The sequence below is a fragment of the Cuculus canorus genome, chromosome 16 (genome assembly GCF_017976375.1).
Source record: "Cuculus canorus isolate bCucCan1 chromosome 16, bCucCan1.pri, whole genome shotgun sequence".
Lineage (NCBI taxonomy): Eukaryota > Metazoa > Chordata > Aves > Cuculiformes > Cuculidae > Cuculus > Cuculus canorus.
Window position 1 is genome coordinate 11,295,813 of NC_071416.1, and position 26,450 is coordinate 11,322,262.

The 26,450-nt window shown below is 46.6% G+C and overlaps 2 protein-coding genes across 5 annotated transcripts; one reads left to right on the forward strand and one right to left on the reverse strand.

The window, feature by feature from the left end:
• PSMA7 (proteasome 20S subunit alpha 7) lies at window positions 1-8,007 on the forward strand. Its single transcript, XM_009563076.2, has 7 exons — window positions 1-157; window positions 2,890-3,016; window positions 4,353-4,477; window positions 5,680-5,802; window positions 6,203-6,322; window positions 6,818-6,880; window positions 7,162-8,007. Exons 1-7 carry the CDS (start codon window positions 62-64, stop codon window positions 7,252-7,254), a joined length of 747 nt encoding a protein of 248 aa, XP_009561371.1. The 5' UTR covers window positions 1-61; the 3' UTR covers window positions 7,255-8,007.
• A 783-nt stretch (window positions 8,008-8,790) lies between these two features.
• Window positions 8,791-21,988, reverse strand: LSM14B (LSM family member 14B). Of its 4 annotated transcripts, none has more exons than XM_054081139.1 (9): window positions 21,673-21,984; window positions 17,544-17,707; window positions 17,060-17,195; window positions 16,486-16,602; window positions 14,537-14,707; window positions 14,333-14,410; window positions 13,322-13,483; window positions 12,989-13,142; window positions 8,791-11,847 (listed from the first exon to the last, which is right to left on the reverse strand). In XM_054081139.1, exons 1-9 carry the CDS (start codon window positions 21,791-21,793, stop codon window positions 11,676-11,678), a joined length of 1,275 nt encoding a protein of 424 aa, XP_053937114.1. In that variant the 5' UTR covers window positions 21,794-21,984; the 3' UTR covers window positions 8,791-11,675. The 4 variants fall into 4 exon arrangements, with proteins under 4 accessions (XP_053937114.1, XP_053937113.1, XP_053937117.1 ...); XM_054081138.1 differs by having other exon boundaries at window positions 14,333-14,413; window positions 21,673-21,980; XM_054081142.1 differs by lacking the exon at window positions 16,486-16,602 and having other exon boundaries at window positions 21,673-21,988.
• Between the last annotated feature and the right edge of the window lie 4,462 nt (window positions 21,989-26,450).

Consider the following 26,450-nt stretch of genomic DNA (forward strand, 5'->3'; position numbering starts at 1 on the left):
GCGGCGCGCGCGGATGAGTGCGCGGTTTTGAGGGGAGGTGCCCGATTCCGGCCCCGGCGCCATGAGCTACGACCGCGCCATCACCGTCTTTTCCCCGGACGGGCATCTCTTCCAGGTGGAGTACGCCCAGGAGGCGGTGAAGAAGGGCTCCACCGCGGTGAGTGAAGGAACCGGCTCCCCGCGGGGAGCGGCTGAGGGGAGGCCCCAAGCGGGGCCTGGGGGCCCCACCAGCACCCCTGGGGGGGCCTTCAGGGGTCACCGGAGTTTGGGGGGGCTTGAGGGGGTTTGGGGAGACTCTGAGACCCGAGGGACACCGGCGGAACATGGGGGCACAGGGGTTTTGGGGGTTCCTGGGAGGTCTCAGAAATGGGGGGCACCGAGGATTAGGGGAGTCCCGGGGGTTCAATAGGGGCCTCTGGGGTTGGGGGGGTTAGGGGGGGGGGGGCTCTGAGACCGCAGGGCACAGGGGATTGAGGGGGATCAAGGGGTTTCGAGGGGCCCTGGGGGGCCTCGGTCACCGGGGCGAATCGGAGGGAGCTGATACTGGGAGGGCCCTGGGGGGGGCTCAGAGGCCGGGGGGCACCGGGGTTTACGGAGGTCCTGGGGGGGCTGAGAAGAATCTTAGGAGGTCCTGGGATCATAGGGGGTTTAGGGGAGACTCTGGGATTTGGGGGGACTCTGAGATGCGAGGGACATCGGAGGAAGCGGGAGGCATAGGGGGCTGGGGGGAGTCCAGACACCGGAGGGAACCGGTGCTGGGGGGGAGCGGGGCCTGGGGCCGCGTTTGGGCTGAACTGGGATTGGGCTGCCTCAAATATCAGCGGTTTCTGCCGTCGGTGCAGCTCGGGCTCTGCTGGCCGCTCAGGGGCTGGGGCTGAGGCGCCCGGGTGGGGGTCCCGGGGGCCTCGGGCGGGGGTGAGTCCCGGGAATATTATGTGCAGTTTTGGCCGCCGCAGTATAAAAAGGATCTAAAGCTACTGGAAAGCATCCAGAGGAGGGCATGGAGTTAGTGAAGAGTCCAGAGGGGAAGCCGTGTGAGGAGCGGCTGAAGTCACTTGGTCTGTTCAGCCTGAAGAAGAGGAGGCTGTGAGGAGCACTCATCGCAGTTTATTGCTTCCTCACAGGGGGAGGAGGAGGAGCAGGTGCTGATCTCTTCTCTCTGGTGACCAATGATAGGACCCAAGGGAATGGCAGGAAGATGCGCCAGGGGAGGTTTAGGTTGGACATTCGGAAAAGGTTCTTCAGCCAGAGGGTGGTGGAGCACTGGAACAGCTCCCAGGGAAGCAGTCACGGTGCCCTTAGACACATGGTGTAAATGTTGGGATTGTCATATGCAGGGGTAGGGGTTGGACTCAATGAACCTTCTGGGTCCCTTCCAACTTACATCATCATGTGTGATTCTGAGGCTTGCAGTCCTGAGGGCCTTGGGCAACCATCGCGCTCTGTTCCTCTGTCTGCAGGCCTGGGCATCCCTTGCCCCAGGGGAGCAGGGATCACCCAGGACAGCAATGATCCTCTGGGAGAGCAGTGATCCCCAGGGTCATTGTTCTGCAGATGCGAGATCCAGGTTCCCGTGAAATGGGAAGAATGTGTCTATGAAGGCACGTAGGAGCAGCTTTCTGGCTTCTAGCTTCCAGTTGTGTCAGACTCTTACTTTCAGATGGTTTTCTTCATGTTGGGGAAGGGAGTACTAATTCCCATACCCAAAATACTTTGAAGATGTACTGTCTTTGGGATGGGAATAAATGAAACAAGACATAGTCCCAAATAGGCTCTTACTATTTTTGGAGATTTAAAATATTGTGAAAGTGGAGTTCACATGCAGTACAATCTGTCTCTGTCTTGTCCCTTGTTGAGAAGTTGATCGAGTGTAATGTTTTTGGAAACATCTGTAATACCCTGGCAGCAGGGCCACCCTGCAAGAAAAAGTTATTCTTACCACCCTATGAGAAGCAGTGGGAATGAGTGTGAAAAGTCAGGGGTTTTTTTCCTCCTTGATGTTTGGAAAAGGTACACTCAAAGTATGAATTATTGCCTAGAGCTTCTCTTGTATGAGGAGACACTGGGAGACCTGGGTCTGTTCAGCCTGGAGAGGAGAAGACTGAGAGAGGACCTTATGGCTATAAATATCTAAAGGGCGAGTGTCAGATGGACAGGGCCAGGCTCTTCTCAGTGGTGCCCAGCGACCAGACAAGGGACACCAGGCAGAAACTGGAGCACAAAGGGTTCCACCTGAACATGGAGAAAAACTGCTTTACAGTGAGGGTGACAGAACACTGGAACAGGCTGCCCAGGGAGGGTGTGGAGTCTCCTTCTCTGGAGAAATTCAAACCTCATCTGGATGCGCTGCTGTGCAGGCTGCTCTGGGTGACCCTGCTTTAGCAGGGGGTTGGACTGGGTGAGCTCCAGAGGGCCCTGCCAACCCCGACCATTCTGGGATTAAGACAACAAGCTACTGGCAGGCTGCTTGTAGGTTTTACTTGGTCTGATCTTCAGTGGTTTGGGTTCTGAGTTGAGCAATACCAGTGGAGTGTTTGTAGTGGTAGTTCTGTTGTTGATCCTGCTTTTGTGGCTGCAGAAACACTTAATGCTGGTATTGGGGAGAGCTGGGGAAAACACAGTTGGTGAGAGGAGTGGGAGTGCATCTCTTGGGAGCCATGCAGATTTAAATAGGTGTGAGCTGATTATGGAACTGCACCCTGGACTCTATTGCAACTTTTGTTACATCAGTCCTTTCTCCAGGTTGTGGCAATAGGAAATAAAATATGGACTTGAAGTTTAAATAATGTAGGGGCTTGTGCATGTTTGTTCCTACTCATTTTAGTCAAGTTTGCAACTACTATTTTTGGGGGCCTAGCTTAACTCTTTTTTCCTTTTAATGTGTTAAAGGTTGGAGTGAGAGGGAAGGATATTGTTGTTCTTGGTGTGGAAAAGAAGTCTGTGGCAAAACTTCAGGATGAAAGAACTGTACGGAAGATCTGTGCTCTCGATGACAATGTCTGCATGGCTTTTGCAGGTATATGAGCCCCTCGGGGGTTTTGATTGTTGTTGGAGCACCTTTGGGTATGTTTATGGATTCTGAGAACACAGAATAGAGAGCAGAACTGGCTGAGAACTGTGGGGAAGGAGTATATTTCCACAGTTGTTTATTCATCTCTGAGTAAGAGTAGCCTACTGTATGGATAAATATGTACAACAAACAAGGAAAAGTGTTAAAGAACTCAGGTTCTGTGGGTTTAATGTGAGGGTGAAGACTGAGAACTGCTGTGTCATTGAAACTGCCTAGTATATATATTCAAATGTGTATATGTATTTACTTAATATATTCTAGGTGTTAAGCATTAAATATTTACATTTTATATATAAAAAACACATTATTAACATGTATTACAGGAGCTCTAGAAGACATTTGTAAGTTACGGGGACCTTTTCCTGCATGCATCAAGCCAATAAAGCTGAATTTTACAGTCTGCATAAAAAAAAGGAAAATCTCTGTTGCAGTTCAGAAGGCTCCGAGTGAGCAGCTCTGGACTTGAAGCATTAACTTGCTAGTTCCTCATTCCTCCTGTTCCTAATGACTTGACAAGAGGTGTGAGAGTTAAAAGTAAAAAGACATAAATGGAGAGAAAATGTGTTTCAGAAGGTTCCTTCTCTCTCCAAGGAGTTTAGAATTCTTTGTGCCAGCACTGATAGTGCTTCAAGGGGAGATCTGATTGAACCAATGAAAATAATGGTGTTTAGATGTGGTGTGCAGGAGTGGGGGGCTCAGCTGCTTCTGCCGCCTTGCTTCCTTAGCGAAGGGTTGTAAGGTGGGTTCGCCAGCTTGAGGAACTCTCTAGTGGAAACAAGGCTATTGGGTGACAGCTAAAAAGTGAAATCAGAAATAAGTCTCTTTTTAATGTTCTTCCAAAGAGCCACGCTCAGTTTTGTCAGCTACCCTCACGCTGCTGCAGCCTCGTTTGCTAGACAAGGTCTGCCGTGCAGCTGAAGCTGGCTTGTAGTTAGGGGGGCTGCATGTGAGATGAAACTATGCGTGAGCACTGGGATTGCTCTGCTTGTTTGCTGTTGAAGGGAATGCTGTCTGTAACATTCCCATTACCTCGTTCAGAGTTCAGTGTAATCTCGCAACCGTGAATGCTGTAAACTAAATCCTCTGCTTGTTTTGGTACATGAGCTTCTTTCTGTTGCCTTAAAATGCAGTTCTTGCTCATCAAACCTGAGAAAGTGTGATCTCTCATTTGCTTTTTTCATTGCTGTTGACACTGACCGTGTCAGACTTCTGGGGCAAGACCCGTTGTGTTATTTGTGTATCCGGAACGAAACACTGATCTAAGGATATGCTGTCATTTCAGGGCTGACAGCTGATGCCAGGATAGTTATAAATAGAGCTCGTGTGGAGTGTCAAAGCCACAGACTTACAGTGGAGGATCCTGTCACCGTGGAGTACATCACACGGTACATTGCCAGTCTGAAACAGGTATGTTGATGAACAGCACCTCAGACCGAGTGTGTCAAATGTCTGTCCTGGCCTTGTTTCGCTCATCTGGTAAAAATCGGTGCAGCAAAACACATTGTGGGAGTTTATTGGAAACAGAGATGTAGTAACAGAAAAGGATGATTGATTACTGTTTGTTTTTTTTTTCCCCAAGTGAAGAAATTAATTAGTACTTGTAAGAACTGCATAACTGCGTTTGTGATATCATCAGGAACACTCTGCTAATCTGCTGCTCTAATTCACTTTCATAACAATGGTGTTGTTGTCAAAATGTCCTTATGAGTCCTGTTCATTTTCCCTCCTATAAAGCCATTGCAGGGAAGGGCAAGAGGGGAGAAAATCAGTGCAGTACTTAATATATTTACATTTGATAGTCATTAATTTAAAGTGGATTATGAGGTAAAAAAAAGTCCAACTGCATTCTGTGATAAAATTATTCATTTGCCGGTGTATTAAATAGATTTTCAGCAACTGGTGGGGATCAGAAAAAGTCCAATATATAGTTACACACAGACGTTTTGGTATAGGGATGATGATAATAGTATAATTCCTGTAATAATGGGGAATTATAGCCTGCCAGAGCAGAATCCCACTTCCAGAAGTTTCACTATGTTCCTTTACGGTAATCTCACATTTGTGTCTTTCATTCTGGTGCATTCATGGTTCCTCTAAAATTGTTACAAGCCGTACATCTCACAGCACATTCCTGCTGCGATAATGCTGCTGGTGTCGGGGCTCTTGCTTGTGGGCGCTTCTGGTGTATGACGTGGCAACGGCTTTGCTAACCCGGTGTCAGCAGGAGGGCTGCAACACCGGCTTCCCTGTCGCCTTCTTGTTGCCACAGAGGGTACTGTGGTTTCTAATGGAATTATTGCAAATCATTGGTGAAAACGGTGTCCAGGTATCATCGTCCTTGATCTTGGCTTGCTGAGCGCGCTTGTCAAAGTAGGGTTGTATTAGGACTTGCAGACTTTGCATGCTCTGCACCACCCAGCAGCCCATGGAGATTGTTCCTGATAGCAGTAAACATGCAGCAACCTTCAGCAGGGATTAGGAACAGGGGATGAACAGCATCCGCCTCTTACTGGCCTTGCTTAGGGTTGTAACTTCTACAGTGTTTGCTTTCCACTCTAAAACTCTTTTTAGAACTGATTCTGAAATAAGCGTCTCCTCTTTTTGATCAGAGATACACACAGAGCAACGGCCGCAGACCTTTTGGTATCTCTGCTCTTATTGTGGGATTTGACTTTGATGGAACCCCACGACTGTACCAGACCGATCCCTCCGGTACCTACCATGCTTGGAAGGTGAGTCAATTCTGTCTCTTGTGGAGATGTAATAAAGTATTCAGGAGTTAATGTCTCCTTTGAGGAGCGGGTGGTGTAGAAAAGAGATCTCCCTGGCCAGATGGTGCTGGCTCACAGCTGCAAAAATCCTTACCGATCAAATTCACTGACAATGGCAGCCTGCAGTTCAGCCTTACTTGGGAAATCTCATCTTGTTTCCAAAAACAAACCCACCTGTGCTCAACGGCTGTCTTTCTGTGTAGCATTTGGGCAGTAATGTGTTCAGTCTCCTGAAAAATACATGGTGACCATAAAATGGTGTCAGGTTATGTAGTTGCCCAACTTGTATTTCTTGCTTATTCTGTGAATGAAGTATTTTCCAAACTTCCATTTGTTATCTGTTTTCTGTCTCTGTGTCCAGGCCAATGCCATCGGCAGAGGAGCCAAATCTGTGCGTGAGTTTCTGGAGAAGAACTATACTGACGAAGCCATTGAAACAGATGATCTAACTATTAAACTTGTCATCAAGGCTCTTCTGGAGGTGAGTCTGCTTCAGACCCCTTGTGTGACACTTCACAGTGTGTCTGGATTAAGTGCGTGAATGCGAGTGCCTGTGATGTGCACTAGGATTTTCTGTGCAAACTGTTTGCTGTGGGCCACACGTATGAGATTAAATTCAGGAGGTGGAATATTTCAGGTATTCATTCCCGTAGCTTACACAGAACTCCTTGCCAGCAGTTCTCTGGGGAGGAAAGCAGACTTCAGCTCTGAGCACTAAAACAAACTTTTATTGAAGTTTGAGGAAACGGGAAATATCTGAAGTTGGGTGGTAGAATTGAGGTGTTCTGTGCCAGCTGCTGAGGGCATCGGTGCCAGAATGAAGACCCTTATTTCCTGAGGGTCGCTCTGCTACCGGAGTCAAGATCTTGGGGCAAAATATCTCCGCCCATATCTGTTCTTCTAATTAGACCCAAAAGCAGTTTGGTAGGAACCTGTCCCTTAATTAATTCTAATACCTTCATCTGGCTCTGTTAAGGTTGTGCAGTCTGGTGGGAAGAACATCGAGCTGGCGGTTATGAGGCGAGACCAGCCACTGAAGGTAAGGTCATTGTTTTGCTTTTCTCTCTTTGTAGCTGGTTTCTCTGATACTGTTGTTGTTGTGTTGATCCGCATTAACTTCCAGCCCTTAATCTCACATTCCGCCCTGGCAGATACTGCTGTTTATTATTAGTGGCCAAGGAATGTTGTTGTGTCTGTGTGAGGTACCTGTCTCTGGATAAATACCAGTTAACTTTCCTTCCGTGCCAGAATTGGAATTGCTTGAATGAAAGCTTCTGAGTTGTATTAGGATCTTGAGAGTCACCCGTGCTTCTGTTTTAGATCCTAAACCCTGAAGAAATTGAGAAGTATGTTGCTGAGATTGAAAAAGAAAAGGAAGAAAATGAAAAGAAAAAACAGAAGAAAACATCATGATGAATGAGAGTCAACTGCTTAGCGGCTGCTTTTTAACTCGAGTGATGGGTTATTCTGTATAGACAACACGTAGGCATTCCACTTACCCATACTGTGCCCCTCTTCAGACCTACAATAAACACGCGGGGTTTTTTTTTAAAGCTGTTATTTAAAAAATAATCTGTTTGTTTCTTTGGATTTCAATGACTTGGGATTCTGTGGTTGGCTTCAAGGCAGCAGTGGTGACCCATTAAAGGACAAAGACTTGGTTTGCATTTTTTTCTTGGACACCTCACTTTGTTCAGTGCTTCTCGTGCTGTCTCAGACCTCAGCTCTGCTCCCACCCTGTTTTTTTTTTAACCAGCTGTCTCGAGTGCTGTGTTACAGCCTCCCCAGAACACAACTGGTCTGGAATTGAGGCTCGCTCTTCTGTAACTCACATCTTGGCATGGAGAGGCGCAGGCTGTGGCTGAGGTGTGAGGCTGGGACAGCGCAGGGGTGGGAGCGTCCCCTTTTGGGAGATGGGCTGCGGACCGAGGGGTGCATGGCTTGGTGCTTACAGGGACTGTGCATGATTCATCGGATTCAGAATGCAGTGTGGCTGCTGTGATTGCCCACTAGGGGATTCAGAGACCGCTCGCTTCCTAATACTAAAAATAACTACAGCAAATGTTACGTACAGCACAGCGAGACTGTACAGCTCTGCTCCAGTTTCTCTGTATCGACCCTTGCACAGCTTCTTCCATCCATCTGATCCACAGGAGCCAGGTTTAAGTTATATTTCTGGTCTGGCCCATTTGCTTCCAGTTACAGCAATGATATGAATGAGTTCCCTATTCTCTTCAGCAGAGGGAGATCACTTGGATGCTCTAAGGGAGGCAGAGACCATCCTCTGTGGACCAAAGCCACAGTGTTCTTGAGAGACAGGATCTGCTCTGTGCCGTTAACATGGATAATGTAATAAACATGGAAATACATACATTGAAGATGTCAGGTGACAAGTGTTTACTTAAATGCTTTAAAACCAGCCCAAAGGAACTGTGAAAGGGAATAGGGAATTCTGTTTCAGATACGTGGTTGCATTGTGGCATCTTCCCTGTCCAGTTCTGGCCAGAGAAAAGCAGTCTGCTCCTGCCATCTGTGCTGGAGGCGGCTGATCAGGGCAGCGCCCTGGTGCCTGCAGCCTGTACTCTGGGCCTGCTGTGACAGGAAGGCAGAAGCAGGCAGGGGGGGAGCTGATGTCTTGCTTTGGCTGAGGTCAGGCTGTCCCTGCTGCCCAGAAGGGCGCAGGGGCCTGTGCAGAACAGAGTGGGCCTCCCCGCCTCTTCCTCCTACCCATCTTAAACCCAGTATTTTTTATCTGTTCCTGGCACCTTGTTTATCTTTCAGTATAACCCTTAAGCACAATAAAAGGCTTTGTCCATCCTGTACATACTCCTGAAGGCATCTCTCTACTCCCAGCTTTCAGAGGAGGGGAAAGTTTGTCGCACCATTAGCTGTACTGGAGTCATTTGGTGGTGTCTTTCCCATTCCAGAAAAGCCTCAGGCCTCTTCCTATCTTAGGTTCTTCCCACAAGGCTCAGGACCTGCTTGCAACACGCAACACTTCTTTGCACAGAAGGATGGAAGGGGATCAGCCCCTGAAAGCAGCGCATCAGCTGCCCTCAACAGCCCAGAGCAGGGGTTGTAGGCATACAGCAAAGAGCCTGTGCCCTGCCAGAGAGAGCGGGGCTGCAGGCAGCCTGGGGAGGCTCCCAGGCTTGCACCACAGCCATGCTGCTTCCAGAGTCAGCCAGGGTTTGAGGACAGGAACACTGCAGGGCTTTTTCTCTTGCCCAGGGAAGCACCAGATCACATCAGCTAGAGAAAGTGAGTTGCTGGAATACAGTGGTGTTTTGGACAGAACTTCTGAGTCAAGAGCTGTGTTTGGTTTCCTGCACAAGTCACCAGCATCATTCCCTCGCGCTGGGAATCTTCCAGCCGAAAGCTTCTCCTGGTGAAATGCCAGCAGTGAGCACTGGGGCTGAGCGGCAGCCGTTATTCCATGGATGCTGCTCCCACACAGCGAGCCAGGTGCAGCACTCAGCCCAGGGCAGCCAGACAAATCCCCATTACGGTCACTCCAGAGGTGTCAGTGACAGCAACCATCTCCCATGTATTCGATCCAAGGCCTTTCTGCAGCAGCAAGGGGAGTTGCTGTCTCAGAAACAAACAGAAAGGCATTCCTGCACCAAAGTTAATGATTTTTTTTTTACCACCCAGGACAAGTCTGTTGACTCCCGCAGTGCAATTCCACCTCTACACAGAACATCACAGTGGCTGTTTTGCCAGCAGAGAAACGAGAGGCTCACAGCAGTTCTAGGGAAGCCATTCCAGCACCCGCTGTCTTGTGGGTATGAGCACAGGCACCAGAGGTGGTTTGTGGCTACGGGACCCACGGCCCCACCACCCAAAACAAGCGTTGGTCCAGGCCCAGGGCTCGGGCACCACAGGGAACAGCAGCACCCGATTCCTCAACCAGAGAGCAAGAACACAGGGCCCTGGGAACAAGGGGAGCCAGGGCCTGGATGAGGGTTTTTAAGCCCATTTCCAACACTGTGTACTGCTGTCTGGGCCTGGGAGGACTCTGCAGCACAGCTTTATCCAACTTAGATGCAAGCCCTGCTAGGACAGACATGTGACACACTGTACGGACCAACGGTAGTGAGCTGTGTACAGAACAAACCAGGAGCAAACCAGTAAACATTTACATGTTTATTATAATTACAATTTACATCACTCCAAAGAGCGGCCCCACTGCTATGTCCTAATTCTTAGCAATAAAGTCCTACAAAAATAAATCCAAGCTTTTACAGTAACCTAGGTCAACGCGTAACTAAAAATTCTAGCTATGTAAGGGGTTCGGTCATCAAGGTGCTTTTCCAACAAAATTCCCTACCAACCAAAAAAGGGACACATGCCTATAGCAGTTTAACCCACAGATTCATGCAAAGAAATGTAAACCCCCCCTCCCAGCCCCTCTCCCCACATACACACTTTTAAAAACAAAAGAAAAACAACTAAACTATTTACAGTATGGGGGTATAGAGGAAACAAATTAAACATGCCCATCTGTTAAGCTTCATTATACGGACTCTCATCCCTAGTTTAATGAAAACATTCCATAGTGTTCCACCACAGTTACTAGTGTACAGAGAACTGTTTGCCTCCAGTACTGCCTAGGAGCGAGGCACACACCGAGGGCAAGAAGTCAAGGCTTCAGTCTCCTTCCCAGACAGCCAGCTACTGCCCAAACCTCTTTCTTCTGAGTACAGAAGCAGGGACACATATGCCCACCCCTGTCCTGCGAGGGCACAGCACGCTGTCCCTGCACTGCCCCGACCAGTGAGGCGCTCTGAGCCTGAGGAGCGCCCAGCACCCTTCGGCTCGAGGGAGTCGCAGCACTGTGCACACCTGCAGTGCCTCCACATGAGTACCAGCCGACAAACAGTTGTACAGGCATTTACACTACTACATGATCAACAATCCAGTATTCCCAAGTGACAATACACACAACTCCTCGGCACCAGGAATCCATTCTTCCAGATACCAAGTGCTACTTCACACCTGCCGCTGAGACCAGCGGCACCAAAGGATCCATTTGGTTACTCAGAACAAACAAATTATAGCTGGTTTATTTCAAGTGAGCTTTGGTTCCATGTTAAAGTAGCATGATTTATCTTCTTCAGGGTTCAGAAAAAGGAGTCTGACTTTAAGCTTAGACTATAGCAGCCTTTGAGAGACCCCGAAAGAAGAACGATGTAAGTTAGTCTGCACTTAAAAAAATACAAAGAAAAAAGACACCCTGAAGAAGGTACCCCTGAACACATTCCCTCTTCCAAAGAATACTCCAGCTGACTGTTGCTGGTCCAAAATAAGTCCAGAAGATAAGCAGTAGTACATGAAGTTCTGTCACTTGAGCTGAGACAGTAAACACTATGAACCATTTTCCCACATTAGTGCAGCAGTTCGTTGTTTTCTTTCTATATACAGATTCATCCTCTTGGGAGAGATCTTAGATCTTAACCTGTTCAGGAAAAAGGCAGAATTAGATCTGATATCGTGGGTATCTTCTCCCAGGGAAAGAAAAACAAAGTTCACACCCACATATCAACTGAAACCCTTAGCTAGAAAGCCTCAGCTCAAACAAGCAGTTCTTGCGTTCTCAGACAGAAAGCCAGCCCAAGAAATCAACAGAACTATCAATATCTTGAATGTGTAATTTTAACCTGTTCTTTCCTTCTACTGCTTAGAAGGATCGATCAGATACAATAAAGGAACAATTCTTGATCTATCCATGAGACTAGAGAGCAAAACAGTCTGCACAGACAGTTCAGGCAAGGAATAAGACAAACCTGGCACAGCACAGTGTTTATTCTTGCTAAAAAAACTTGCCTCTGAAGTTACACTCTGCCAGTACCCGCTCTGTGAGTGGGGTGGGTCCGCCTTGCTGCTCCGCTACCCCTTCCACCTCGAAATCCACCACGAAAGCTGCGGCCACGAAGGAATCGTCCAGACACTCCAAACGTCTCTGTGTTGAGCTTCCTTTCTTCAGCCCACGTGGTACGCCTAGAACTGAATGAGACTGCATTCAGATTTAACATTAAATAACCACCAACTCATTTAGCTAAGCAGCTTCAAGCACCCTATTTCATTGAACTGAACTGCAAGCAGCACAAGCTGCAGCGTACACACGCTCACAAACCAGCTCCTCTGCGAAGCAGATTTGAAAGGGACAGCTGTTGGCTTCAGAGTCGCCTTCCCTGGAGGTGTTTAAGGAACGGGTGGATGAAGTACTTAGGGACATGGTTTAGGGAGTGTTAGGAACGGTTGGACTCGATGATCCAATGGGTCCTTTCCAACCTTGTGTGATTCTGTGATTCTGTGATTCAGTATGCCACCACTTTCATACCAGAACAGTAAAGATGGGCCTAGAAAAGGGTTGAATGTGGCCCCACTGTGGCCTTTCAAACCCTGTCTTGTTTTCTTGGAAAAACTCAAACTCTTGGTTCCATTGAAGCCTCTCCAGAAACCCAGGAAGCCCTGACATAGCTGGGGTTCAGCAGCCTGGCACTGAGGCAGCTCCATGGCACCAGCATCCCTTCTTTGGCAGAGCCTGCCTAGTCCCGAGCACCGTACAGGTAGCCCTTGCATGAAAGCTTTGCTCAAGGGAAGCAGAAACATTACCACGGTTATTTCACATACTGACACTAAAGGGACATCTGACTTCACCAGGCAGCTGATAACATCAGCAACACAAGACAAAGCTTTCTTTCGATATTCTCAGCATTTAATTTAACGCGTTTCCTCAGACAGATATGACCTCCTCTCTGCCTGAATGCCAGTCTTAGCTCACCCCTGTCTGCAAGACGCACGGCCCTGATGCCTCCTCCCACAAATGAGATATGAAAATTGTTTAAAATCAACAAGTTCAGAGTCAGTCCTGGGAAACCGAACTGGAAATTCCTGTATCATAGTTTAGGCAAGTTTATCAGTACCAGCTGACACCCTTGCCTTTTGTTTGATCCCACTGCACAAAGCTTGGTTAACACCACTACTGAGCCACCAAGCGCACAGCAATACTCCCTTCTAAAGACTGTTTTGCTGACTTTCTTGCATTCTTATTTTTTAAGGATTAAGCCACATAACACAGATTATGTCTATAATTCTATGCCTCAAATTACATTTAAAAAGCAAGCTTTTAGAGAATACTCACCTAGACTTCAGTTCTGAAGAAATGTTGTCAAAGAAAGACTTGGATTTATCATAATAGCAGTTGGGTCCCAGAAGGTCCTCCTCCGCGTTACTGTCATTGTTTTGAGTTGCCACTCCAGGGTCCCCTTTTTCTTCCCCCGTCTCTGCTTTGTCATCTGAAGATAATAAAACGTATTACACTTCCTTGGTACATACCGAAAAGCCATCTGTTCTCTCGCTCCCTCAAACAAGATTCAAGACGCTGCCACATGTAATCATGCAGTTTCTCAGAAAGGGTTTGTCTATGCAGTGTTTACTACTAGCTCAGCAATTCATATTTAATGAAGTCACAAACCTTTAAAGTTTAGTTTCTTCTTGAATTCTTTATCAAGTTCCTCTCTGTTGAATTGTGCATTTGCACTTTCAAAGTCAAAGTCACCTTCAAACTTTATTGTATTTTCCTTCACAGTAGTTGGTCTGTTTTGTCCTCTAGAACGGTTTCTGGTTCTCCTGTTTCCTGAAAGCAGGAGAGTTCAAACACTTGGTAATGCACAGGGAGGTTAAATGACTTGCTCAAGACCAGAGGAAACCAGGGTTAGAACTCAGGAGTTTCTGGCTTCCAGTCCTGTGGTTAGGCCACACCTCTTTGACAGCAACTTCTAAGCGGGGCGGCAGAAGACATTACAGCAACACTTAACTTTCTGAAAAGTATTCCTGAATGTCAGTCTTACCATTGAGACAGCGTATGCTCAGCTTTCTTTCCAGTGTAAGGAGAGGAAATAAGAACTGCTATACCAGTAACCGCCACGGGGAACAGAGAGAACAATCTTTTCTATCTGCTATTCAATTGCAAACATGGTACTGTAATTAGTCCACAAACCAGTCACAATGGCAGAGTCACTGGTCTCAGAAAATCCACCCAAGACTCGCCTACCTACAAAGGAAGACTGTACTTTGTATAGTTTCTGGTTTCCAAGAAGAAGTTATCAAGTCCTTTTTAGAAATTTATAACCCCTTCTCTAGTGCTGCCCTCTGGCAAATTAATTTGAAAACCCGAGAGTCTGAAGTTGTTCCCTGCCTTCTCATAGGAATATCTGTTTGAATTTTATTTTATTTTGGCCTGTGCTTAAACTGCAGAATGATAACACACCTTCAAGTTGCTAGAAAAGACACTAGAATTCTGTCCCCAAAATGTTTTGAAAATCCGTGACTTCAGAACCTATTTTGTTAGGGAAGCATGTCTGGATGCTGAAAATCTTATCAAGCTGTACTTTGCTCTCCATCTTCTATTCAATAGCCCTTTGCTGAAATTATCAATATTTGCTTTTATAGGCTAACACGACTGTTTAGTGTCAGGTTAACTTACCTGATCTTCTCCTTTGAGGTCTTCGGTTTTCATCATTCACCTGTCCTTGGGTTTGCACAGGTGCTGCCTGGACTGTATCTACTGAATAAGAAGGATAAACTTAATAAGAGAGCACAAGAACAGAACAAACAGTTTAGTCCTGCTATGCACCTTTGAGGGATGCTTCAGAACAGCCCCTCTAAAGATGAAGTGGTGCATACATACCAGTTGTCTTACTGCTGCCCGGTGGAACCTGCCGTCCATTGCGCTGAACCCCTGGAGTTACTTTCACCGGGGATGGCTTTTGTGCATTCAAGTTGTAGACTGGGCCAGTCTGAACAGCCTGCTCTACCATGGGGCTTTTGCGGACTGGGTGAACAGAAGGAAAGCCAGGACCTGGAAAAAATCCCAATGACTAAGCGCTTCTGAGAAAATGTGCCAACGCTTTTCATACCCTACCCACTTCTACGGAGAAACCGTTTTGTCACGGATTACTCAAAGCCTTGACTGTTTATCATTACATGCCATGTTTAAGTGGCACATACGCTAGGTAAGGCACTACTGCCATGCAAGTCTTGGCTCACAAATCTAGAGCCCTGAAATCAGGAAATCTACCCATTCATTTCTTAAACAGAGTTAGATGTACATTAGATAAGCAAGCCAGGTCAGTCTTAGTTTATACCAAAGTCTAATTTCTAGGTGTATCGTTGGTTATGCAGGATTTTACTGTACCCAATACTTTAAATCTGAAGCAAAAGAACACCATTTTGGAACTGCTCAAGAAAGCTTCCCCAGTTTGTCAAAAATACATTGTGCAGCAAAAGCTTAATCACCTCAACTATATCCCATTTTGTAAGCCACTTTTAGAAGTCCTTCAACTTCATTGCTTATTGTTAGCTTTCAGACAAAGAAAACCTGAAACCAGACCAGGATCTCAAAGTTACCCTTTTAAATTCCTTCTTGGTCAAGGCCAAAGTGTTACCAAGACTTCTGTTGCTCTTCCATCCAGGCTTATTTATTCACACTACAAAACATGTAAATACTTTTCATGGTTTGGTATACCTTACACCAATTATATTAAAAAGTGACAGTCTTCAGTACTCAGAAGAAACACCGCATTCTAGATTTAATTAGAAGTTTTGGAGTACTACAGGCTTACGTAGTTATGCGTAAGAACTGAAGGAAGCAAACGGAATATACTTTAAGAGCAATAAAAGTGAAAAGCTGAAGAATACACACAAACCAAGCAACTGACAGTTCTGGGTCACCCAAGTCCACATGAGATATACCCAGCAGGTAACATCATGCAGGTTCCCAGTTAATGTACACCTGGAAAACTTGCAAGGAAGACAGACAGATCCTAAGGATTATTCAGTAGGACAAAACTGTTGTGCAAGTTTAACATGTAAGTGCCAAAGTTTAGCCAGAATATTGAGGAAGTACGTATAGATAGTTGGTCAAAGTCAGAGAAAGTAAAATCAGTTTCATGCCAACACAAGCATACATGCTTAAGTTAAAAACAGATTAAACTAATTACCATGTTTAAATGCAGGCTGCACCTGGTCTCTCTGCTCTGAGGATGGTCAGCCTAGTATCTCTACTCAACCTCCTTTAGAAATTTTTACACATAGAAGCAAGCACTCAGAACTACATTATCTCAGCTTATCGCAACTCAAATTGCTCACTGTTAGTCATGCTCTACTAACTGGAACTCTTGACAAGGTCCTGTGCCCCATCATGCATGAAATCTATCCTGATATTTCCTCAATTACAGCAATATTCCTGATTTTTCTATTAACCTATGTCTCTAACAGCAAGACCACCCACAATTTAAGCAGTGTGCTTGTCCTTTCAGGAAAGACTAATTCCTCGCCTAGACATATGTTCCTGGATAGGATGCAGTGCACCAGCATGCCTAGATCTCAGCCCTCTCCTGATACTTACACAAGAGGATCCGCTGTCCTGTACTCTCTCTCTCCTGTCTCTCTAATTGATACTTCTAGGACAGGATGAATACTTCATGTAAATGAAAGGCAAAAATAGTTGAGAACAAACTAGTGCTACTAGCATCACCCATATAAGCACTATCATTCTAGGAGGGATTAACAAGAACACAGTGTTTGCAAGTGCCATGCAGTTCTTCCAAATATTTGGAGTCCTCAAACTGCTGTTACCCTTGGAAGAGAGCTGATGGGGCTCTGAAGACATGTCAGGCTCTGAAACAGGTTGTGGAGACGGAGAAGAACTAGGGCTGGAAGCAGCTGCTGATGCTGGAGGGCTTACCAATTTCTCTGAAGAGATAGAGGGAAGAAGAGAAAGCAAAGATACGTGGATAAGATACAAGGTAGTGAAACATCCGAAGGGCTTGGAAAGAGATATAAGAATCTCTAGAATAGCATTAGAGCAGATTATTTACAGTCTTCTCTGGGAACACAAGTTCCTTTTACATGTGACGTATATGTAAGGTGTGTGATGTTAGAAATGAACTGGCCTCAACTGTTAGGTATTCACATTACTTTCAGAAAGAAACTTCAGCTATTTGGTTTCTTTCGTGTGCACCTGTGTGTGTGACTGAAACGCAGGCCTCCTTGCAATAAGATCATTGCACACAGTTGTTAACTACTTATTCACTGCTTGTTGCAGCCTGACACTTGGCAGGGAATTCTGTATTAGTTACTGTTATTTGGTTTCACAGTAGCTGCACACAAGGACTGCACCTTTATTCTAGCAAGTAAAGTTTGTACTTACCTAAACCTAATGAAGCTGCATACTGCTGGCTAAGTAAAGAGCTGGCAGCAAGCTGGCTGTAAGGTGGCATACCTCTAAACGGGCTGTAAGGCACATGTGGCTGAAAGGATGATGTAGAGGCAGAGCCCAGTGAAGACTGTAACAAGACAAAGTACATATCCATTTACAGTGTCCAGAAGTCAGCTTGCTTTGGCAGTGATTCTCTACTTCACATACAGCATTACTAAAGCTTAAGCAAATACCAAGAAGGGTTAGTTTACCTCTTTATGACTTCCCTGCATTCTCAGGTAGCTTTAGCTTTTGTTGACTCAAGTCTTTAATATTGCTGCTATTTTAAACATTACAATGACATTCAGGATGCTTCAGTCTGAAGATTCCTGGAGACATTTACTGGCCTTGATTTTCACAAGGTTTATACCAAAATCAAGTCTTTCATAACCTATCCCTTATCATAGTGTTCAATCTACATGTTAGGCTAACTTACTTGAACAATGGCAGGATCTTGTGGCAGAGTATGTTGAGCTTTTGGAGGTTCACAGACAGTGATGTCTTTGATGTCACTTCCTCGAAAAATAATGTATTCATAGATTTCTTCCCTTGGAGGAGCAGGTCTGTCTGTGGGCCGGTCTTCAGTACCAAAGGACCGCACTTTAGCATCAGAAAGATTACTATTAGTACAGTAATACCATTGCAGCACTATGTAAGTTAGATTTATGCAATTAAAAAGTACTCTTGTATTGCTTGCCAAAAGCAACAAAAAGGAAAGGTTACCTCCAGAACCCTGGATCTCCCATCGCACACATCTGTTCCCTCAAATGCCAACTTTTTCAGCAGCCTGTATAAACAGTTTTGTTTACATCAAGCTGTGAAGGTAAAGACCATAGACCAGCTGGAGTGAGGAATCCCACTCCAAACCAAGGACTTCCCCACACTACTTGACTACCATATTCCACTTCCCTCCCCAGTCCTACATGAGCATTCAGCCCCAGACAACTGCCATGGCAAGAGATTGCAGGAGAGGCCCTTGAATCAGCAGAGGAGGAAAATCTTAAAGGCTTTAGAGCTTAAATTTGCACCTTGGGTTTCATATATTTGTTACAAAGATAGAGGTAAAGTTTTATCAATGACAAGAACTTTTTATTAAAATTCTCTCTCCTCCACACTCTGGTTTTATGATTAACATCCACAGACTACAATGCAAGCTTTTACCAAAAAATCCAAAACTTCAGCACCTACTGAGGCTTTACCGAGTAACAGCTATCAGAACCCTTGAGCAAGTACTGATCAGTGATGTTGCACATTAAAGTGGGGAAAAAAAGCTGCAACTGACTGTTAGCAGCTACCAGGCAGAAACATAAATTAATCTGAGCCACTAAAGAGGAGGTGGTCAGACCCAGACTTCCTGGATTGTTAGTGCAGGAAAACAGGTAGCACAGTTACACCCAGACACTGACATACTCTCAGAGAAGAGAGGCTGTGTCCAGGCGGTTCCCACCACCAAGCAGCTGTTAGTGCTGCAAGCAGTCTTCACCTCTGTTCAACACAGGTGCGTTCACAAGGAGCAGTAAGCTCTAGCAAGCTCTGTGTACAGCAGGTCAATGCTAAGCCCTGTTTCCATCACACTAACATTGTTCAGCATCTCAGCTTTCACCTGACTGAAAGGGAATTAAACTGGTGCAAGGACAAGCTGTCAGTTGCCTCCTTCGAATGACCATCTTCCATTAGTTCTGAGGGTACATGACCTCTCCAAGTTATTTTAGATCTCCAGCTGCTGTTCGATCACATTACAGCTGTAACCTAGTCAACTAGAAACAGATCATAAACTCTGAAGGCAATGCCTGTGGCCTTTTAGACACAAACCATACCTCTGATATCTCTGCTCAAGATTAGATTATTACAGCACATAGCTCATGGTAAGGCACACTACAGCTATCCAGGGACTACTACGGAATCTCACTAGTGTGGAAAGCACCAAATCTTCTCCAAGCCCTGGGATCAGCCTGTCAGCTTCCAGATGGAGAAACACATGACCTGCAGCAAAGCCCAAAAGCCTCTCAGTTGGCTGGTCCCAAAGTTTCTAACGAAAAAGGTGGAAAACTATGCCCTTGTAGACAAAAGAGCAGACAGGGCATTTGAAAGGGCTCTAGGAGTTGAGCATGCCTGCCCCTGCTTTTGAAGGGCCTAACCATTTCAGGCATGTCAGAAAGTACAGCTTTAAATTGCCACGAAGGTCTGAAGGGCTGTCTGGCATGAAGAGCTGGTGACTATTGCTTACAGATGATCAGGAAATCAATCCCACACCGTGCTGCAGCCAGGGGTTTACCATACAGCTCAGATTCATCTGTAAGGCTCTGTTGAGCTAGACCTCTGAAGGGTCAGGAAGCGTAACAAGAGTGACTGGATGTCTGGAAAGCAGAGCTTACGTGGATATTTCTTGCTCAAAAATGTTCATTTCTTCAGACTTCTTCCTAAGTGGGACTAAGTTTCTGGTGTTCACTGCTGACAGGACAGTAACAGGCTTGAACTCCCTTTGTTTGCAATATAAGTTTAGCATCTAACAAGAGAGACAACTTTCTTCAAGCTAAGCATATGGAATCTCCTTGTCCAGTGTTTAGGAATACAAATCAATTGAAGTTACCATGCTTTGAGTGAGAGGCTGAACCAAAATCTTTTCTGAGGTCTCTTTCAATAGAGATTTTTCTTTATATCAGTTGTATGATAAGAGTCCAGAGAATAGTTTATGTGACACACTGGAGTTATCTGAGCTTTAAACAGTGGCATTTAGAGCTTGATAAGAATTTACTAATTATCTGAGCAACTTCAACTGCACATCAGTAATTCATGGTTCCTCTAACCCTTCAGAGATCAAGTGTTTTAAACCACTGTCTCCCCCGAGAACAGGACTGAGATTTTGCTGTCACCAACTTCAACGTCTTTGCTATGTTCAAAATGCTCACACTAACTTTGCTATAAAGTCTCTAAACTTAAAAAAAAAACCCAAAAACCTGAGTCAAAATGAAAAGCAAGGTTTGTACTGTAAAGCTTACAGAGCAACAGTCTAGGTGGGAAAAAAATGCATTCCCCATCTATTGTAACAACCAGTTCTTAGGCATTCTAGTTCACCAAAACTGAACACTAAGAGACCAATAAATATAAGAACTGCCAGAAATTTTATGCAGAGCTGGTACTTTCGCACACCATGAAGCACTTTAATCACATACATCTCTGAAACACATCACTTAAGCTCTGAAGTAGCAAGCGCTACGTGGAAGCCACAACTATGCCAGAAACCATTTCTATTTGCTGCTAGGCAAAGGCGAAGACCTTCCTGCACATACAGCAAAGGAATTGCATCCTCCCTGCACCCGCTCAACTACTTTGAGTGAAACGTGAACATAAACAGCCCCGTACATTTAAAGAAACAGCCATGGCCCTAGGAGAAAGGTGAATTGGTCAAAACTCATTTTTAACTTCAGAATACACACTAATAGGTGTCAAATACTCATGTCCAGCATCACAAACTTCATTATGCCAAATAAATACTGTAACATAGGATGCCCTGAGAATGGTTGAGACTCAGGCAACACAGAGCCTCCTGCCAGCAGGCAGTCTTTCGAAACAAAGATGTTTTATTTGTGGACAATCCGGATGGGTTGCTGAAGGCAATGAAGGAAGTGTGAACTTCCCAGCACAGGGGAGGACAAAACTCAGGGGAAGAAAAAGCTGACGCACATTATCTGGAATAGCCAAGTTAGACAGTAAGAGCAGTAAAGAAACGAGATCTGGTTTGAGAAACCAAACGAGACAGGACAGGTTTTTCTGAAAGTAAATACGGGAGTTCCCAGCATAGGTGACAACTGAATCCAAACGACACCATTTAAGCAGAAGATAAAGATCGCTATTTCTACCGGGGAACAGGATGCAAAGCCCCGATGAGAGCCTGCAGGGCAAGCAGCGCAGACACCCACAGCGCTGTCCAGGCACTCTCCCTCTTCCCCTGAGCAGAGGCCAGTTATTGATCCCGAAAGGAACAAAGACACAGAATTTTAGTTAGGATCACCGTGACCATAAATCGACCTGCCGCTGGACGATGCTCTCATCGCACTGGATTTCCTCAGTACCTTTTGTCTGATAACAGCGACAACAAACGACAGCAACTCTTCTCCCGGCAGGCCCGGGCCCCGCAGCCCCGAGCTGCCACGCTCGCCGTCACCTCCCGCCTGTGACAGCGGCGCCAGCGCCTCCCGCCGCTCTCCCAAGCTCCCCCCAAGGAAACCGAGGGCTGCACAGCATCGCGGGCCCCGCACCCGCCGGGAGGCACCGCCAGCCTCCCGAACGCGCCCCGAGAGGCCTCCCAAGTGCTGACTCACGGAAAGGCAGCCGCGAACGAGCCTCGGGGGCTCTGCACCCGCCGCCCCGGGACGGGGCTCATTGTTCGGGGCGGGCGGGACCGATTCCCCCCCCCCCGCCATCCCGCCGGCGCGCGCCCAGGCTCCCCCCCCCGCCCCCCAAGTGATCATCTGGCGCGCGCCCAGCCCCCCCCCCCCCCCCGCGTCCCCTCAGCGCGGGCCCAGGCCCCGTCCCCTCAGGCCCGAGGCCCGCCCGCTTCTCACCCTTGGCCAGCGCCACAGTGGAGTTCTCGGTGTCGATGGTGTAGAGGATGCCCTCATAGCGGATCTGAGCCTTGGAGATGAGGCTGATCTTGCTGCCGATGTAGGGGGTCCCCGAACTCATGGCGGCGGCGCTGCTGAGGCCGGGTTGAAGGTGGGGGGGGAGTGGGAAGGAGGAGGAAGCCGCGCGGAACCACCGCGCGCGCCCACGCACACTGCGGAGCCGGTAGCCCCGCCGCGCGCGCCTTATATAGGGCGGAGGGAGACGGGCTGGGGGGAAAGGGGAGGGGGGGCGTTTTGCGGCCCCCTCCGCGCATGCGCCGTCGCCGCCTGCTATTGACCAGACGGGAGACGGGGTCAAACGCGCGGGGAAGGGAGGGGAGGGGGGGGGGGGGCCGAGGTGGGGAAAGGGGGGGGAAACCCGGAGCTCGCGTCACGTGACTGGCGAGGGCGCGGGTGCCACGTGCGCGGGGCGGGGCGAGGGCGCGCGCCAGGGCCTTCCCGCGCTTCGGGGACGGGGAGTGGAGGGGGTGCTTCGCCGAATTCGTGTGACACAGACACTTCGTCCTCCTGCCTGCTGAACCCGGCTGTGTCACATATGCGGGGGTGGGGAATATCAAATCATGGCATTACAGAATGGTTTGCGGTGAGAGAGACCTTAAAGCGCATCCAGTTCCATCTCCTGCCATGGGCGGGGACACCTCCCACTGGATCCGGTTGCTCCAAGCCCCATCCAACCTGGCCTGGAACACCTCCAGGGATGGGGCAGCCACAGCTTCCCTGGTCAGCCTGGACCAGGGCCCCCCTCCTTCACAGGAAAATATTTCTTCGTAAAATCTCGTTTCAATCTCCCCTCTTTCAGCTCAAAACCATTCCCCCTCATCCTATCCCTGCACTCCCTGAGCAAGAGCCCCTCCCCACCTTTCCTGGAACCCTCTTTCAGTACTGGAAGCTGCTCTAAGGTCTCCCTGGAGCCTTCTCCAGGCTGAACAACCCCAGCTTTCCGCCTGGCCTCATAGCAGAGGAGCTCCAGCCCTCGGATCATCTCTGTGTCCCCCTCTGAACCCGTTCCAACAGTGAGGGGAGCTTTCGTGCCCTGAACGCCTCTTCACCCACCAACACGCCAGCGCTCTGTGGCACAGGGGCTGCTCCCAGATTAGATAGCAGGAAAAATGTTTTCTCTGAAAGGGTTATCAAGGACTGGCAGAGGCTGCCCAGGGAGGCAGCTCAGTCACCACCCCTGGAAGGGTTTAGAAGCGGAGCTCAGGGATATGGTTTAGTACTGGATGGGTACGGTTGGATTCGATGATCTCAAAGGTCTTTTCCAACCAAACGATTCTGTGATTCTGTGATTCAAGCTGCAGCAGTGCTCTGAGGAGAGCAGGAATGACTACCTCCTGCCCAAGCCCCTTTCCCTCTGGTGCCATGGGTGCTGAAGAGCCTGGCTGGGCACTGTCAGAGCCCTCGTGGTGCGTGGGGTCCTGCCCCATGAGACTCACACCATGCCTTTGTTCAGCAGGCAGAAGGGCAAGTGACCAGGCAGAGGAACCACAATGCTTGGCTGCAGCTGGAGAATGAATCTTCCAGTGAAGTGTCTCCTGGGATTTCTCGGGCTCCCCAGCCATCTGCGGGTCAATGAGAGACAACCGGTAGCATCTGGCAGCCACGGTCACAGGAGGTGAAGTCACAGATCAACATGAGGGTGGATGGGATCAAGGCAGGGCAGTTACACTTGGGGCAGCAGGTCAGAGTGCGCAGATCTCACTGATTCATGTGACGCAAATGAATAAGATTCAAAACCAGCAGCTGGAGACAATACAGTGGGAGCCATTGTCTAAGTGTAAAGAGCTCTGTGTGCCCATGCCTTGGTTACATGTCTTGCATCAGTGATACAACAGTGACACAGTAGTTCACAGTCCACAGGTTTATCCTCCTGTCACGATGACCTGCTTCCTTGTACATCGTGGCTCAGAGAGCTGTTCTACAAATGCCCCGAGATGTCCACCCTGTGACCTTACGTATTTTATGGTGCTACTCTCCATGCTGATCTCCCTGACCGAACAGGGTAGACGCCTTCCTTCTCACTGTCTCTTACAGACACATACACACAGTCTTTCTCTTCTTAAATTTTATTTGCTCTAGCATGGAAAGAGTTGCTAAAAAAAATAAAGTGAATTATTTGGTATGTATTAATTGGACAAAAGTATTTTTGAATAAGCCCTTAAAGTCAATCTTTTTAGGTTTTTACCTCAGCCTTAAGCGTAACCTATCCAGACCAAGACAAGATTCCTCTTTTACTGCAGTCAACAGTGCCCTTTAGTGGGCAAATTACTGGTTAGACACTTCCCTGATGAAAACACTCACCTAGCTCCCCTGTATGAGGAGTATCTAGTTTAAGAATGTGGAAAAGTTCAAATGGAGAAAAAATAGGGTGACTAATAGTAGTAATAAAATTCTCAGTTTGAAGGAGTCACAAAATAATTATTTTGAATGGGAAAATTGATGTCAGTATAGGCAATGTAAGCAAGGGTAGAGAAGCAGTACTCCCTCTTTCAGTCTATATTCTCTAGTTGCACAACATAGTTAACGTGATGTTCCTTATTTCCACTTCTAAAATGTTTTTTAGCAATAGTAAATGGGCCTCTGTTTTTTTAGTTCTACTAGGTTTTTTATTTATGAACATGAAAAATTTGCTGATTAATAAGCACCTCTAGTTCCAATATTTTGTTCTGTATTCAGCAAAAGGTATTATGATTGTTTTATCCTTTCACTTTTTTTTTTTTTTTAATACCACTAAAAAGAAAGGGACAATCACACGTACCAATACAGTGATGTGGATCCCACAGGAAGACTAATTAAAGCAGTGTGGAAAAAGAATACACTAAAGTGGAATGACTCTGGTAAGAGGAGATATGCAAACATACAGAATTTTAGTTGTAATCATTATGGCCATAAATCGACCTGGGTCTGGAAGATGCTTTTACTGTAATGAATTTCCTCAGTATCTTTTGTTTGATAACAGTCAGAGATAACAAGTGATCAGCAAGAAGAAATATGACACCTGACATGGTAAATGCTCTGTTACTGTTATTTATTCTGTTCAAAAATACAGCTCTTCATCCATTAAGTGTTGAAAGGGGTGTCTGAAAGAGCGTCTTACTGTGTAAATTCATGACAAGTATGCGATCCTGGGCATCCCTCATATGGAGAGGGAATATTTGACTTCATATGAAGGAGCTGATTGCAGTTCATCGTGGTATTTGGAAAAAAATGTAGCAGAGTAGTATCTCATTAGATAGCAGCAGGCACAGGTTTCACAGAACAGCATTTTGGACCACGGGTAACTGTGGGCTTTGGAGACTGCAGGTAGGGTACAGTCACTGTATGTAACTACTTCTCTAGTTCATTTACAGGAAAACCTCTGTTGCCAGAAGTAAGGAGACTCCCCTGGCAGCTGAAATGCAACTAGTGGCATTTGGGATGGCCACCACCAATCTACCTAATGACGTTAGACAGCAGTTAAAAGAGAAACCTGTGACTTAGTGCAGTGATGAAAAGTTGTGGGGTGTATGATGGCGAGAGAGCACTTATGTGGTGGCTGATGGCCATTGCCATATCCATATGAGCTGAGCTGATATCTGGCAGAGTTAATGTCAGAGGAAACACATCTGTAAGAAGCTCTAACTGCTAGAAGAAGCGAGCCAGGCACTGCAGGTTGAAGCATCATCTCTTGAGCCTGGGGACAGCAGGATATGTTTGCAGTTCAGTTGGTGGCAAAGAGGAGAGAAAAGAGACTAGCATGGAAAACAGAGGAAGTGAAAGTGGAACAGGGATTTGCATTTGGGTGTGGCAAACAAAAGAAATGATACAAAGGAAGAAACCTTTGAGCCCTAAAGGAAGGAAAGTTAGAAATGTACCAGTACTTTCAAAGAAAAATGTGGTAGCTGCAGGGAAGGAGGGTAAGGTCACCAAGTACAGAATGTGATTCTATAGTGGTGCAGGGAGTGGGTAGTAGAAAAGAGCCCAGGAAAAAAAGGATGGATTGAAAAGATGCAGGAAAGATGAGGAAGAAAGAAAAAGATCCACCTAGAAATCTGCATAATTCTATTGCATTTCTTAGCAGTCCAAGTGCGTTGCGCAGTCAAGACAAAATATATTTTACAATAAAATGTATTTTATTATTTATTTTATTTTTATCTTAATAGGGATGCGATGTCAGAGGGCTTAAACTTCTTATCCAGACCCACAAAGTTTGTGAGCGTCAAAGCAAGACCACAACACAATCAATCTTTACTAGTTGGATTTGCTAAAATTCCAGAAGGCTCGATAGTAGTGTTTCTTTAAGAGCTCCTCCTCTTTCTGTACTGCTTTCTCCCTCTACAAATTATTGAACGCATTTAGACTATCACTATTGAGCACTATTTCATTGGCACTGAGGCTTGAACGGGGTTGAACCAAGCGCCTGCTGCCCAGCTCTTGCTACTGCAAATCAAATCATAGAACAACATACATCACTGGGATGAGAACATAGAGGAAAGAGCTCCTTTATTAGATGTTTTAATTCAGAGACCTCATTTGCATTAATTCTCTATATTGAACTCTTCTTGAGCCAAAGAAATTAATCTTCCTCTCCTTACCTGTTTTGCAAATGACTAGCAGACTCCACTTCTTTCTGTCCAGCTGGGTAACGTATCATTTTACCTAGATCAGGCAGTAGGCTGGTCTTTCCCTGCATAACATCTGCTGCAGTTTTTATAGCTTGAATTCTTCTCAGACTTGTT

Excerpts from the sequence above, each read along its gene's own strand:
- PSMA7 (XM_009563076.2), top strand. The coding sequence starts at position 62 with ATGAGCTACGACCGCGCCATCACCGTCTTTTCCCCGGACGGGCATCTC. Across the intron at positions 4,478-5,679 it reads ACATTGCCAGTCTGAAACAG|AGATACACACAGAGCAACGG; the intron begins GTATGTTGATGA and ends CTTTTTGATCAG. Across the intron at positions 5,803-6,202 it reads GTACCTACCATGCTTGGAAG|GCCAATGCCATCGGCAGAGG; the intron begins GTGAGTCAATTC and ends CTCTGTGTCCAG.
- LSM14B (XM_054081138.1), bottom strand. The coding sequence starts at position 21,793 with ATGAGTTCGGGGACCCCCTACATCGGCAGCAAGATCAGCCTCATCTCC. Across the intron at positions 17,708-21,672 it reads CACTGTGGCGCTGGCCAAGG|TGCGGTCCTTTGGTACTGAA; the intron begins GTGAGAAGCGGG and ends CTGATGCTAAAG. Across the intron at positions 13,484-14,332 it reads ACCTCAAAGGAGAAGATCAG|GAAACAGGAGAACCAGAAAC; the intron begins GTAAGTTAACCT and ends TCCTGCTTTCAG.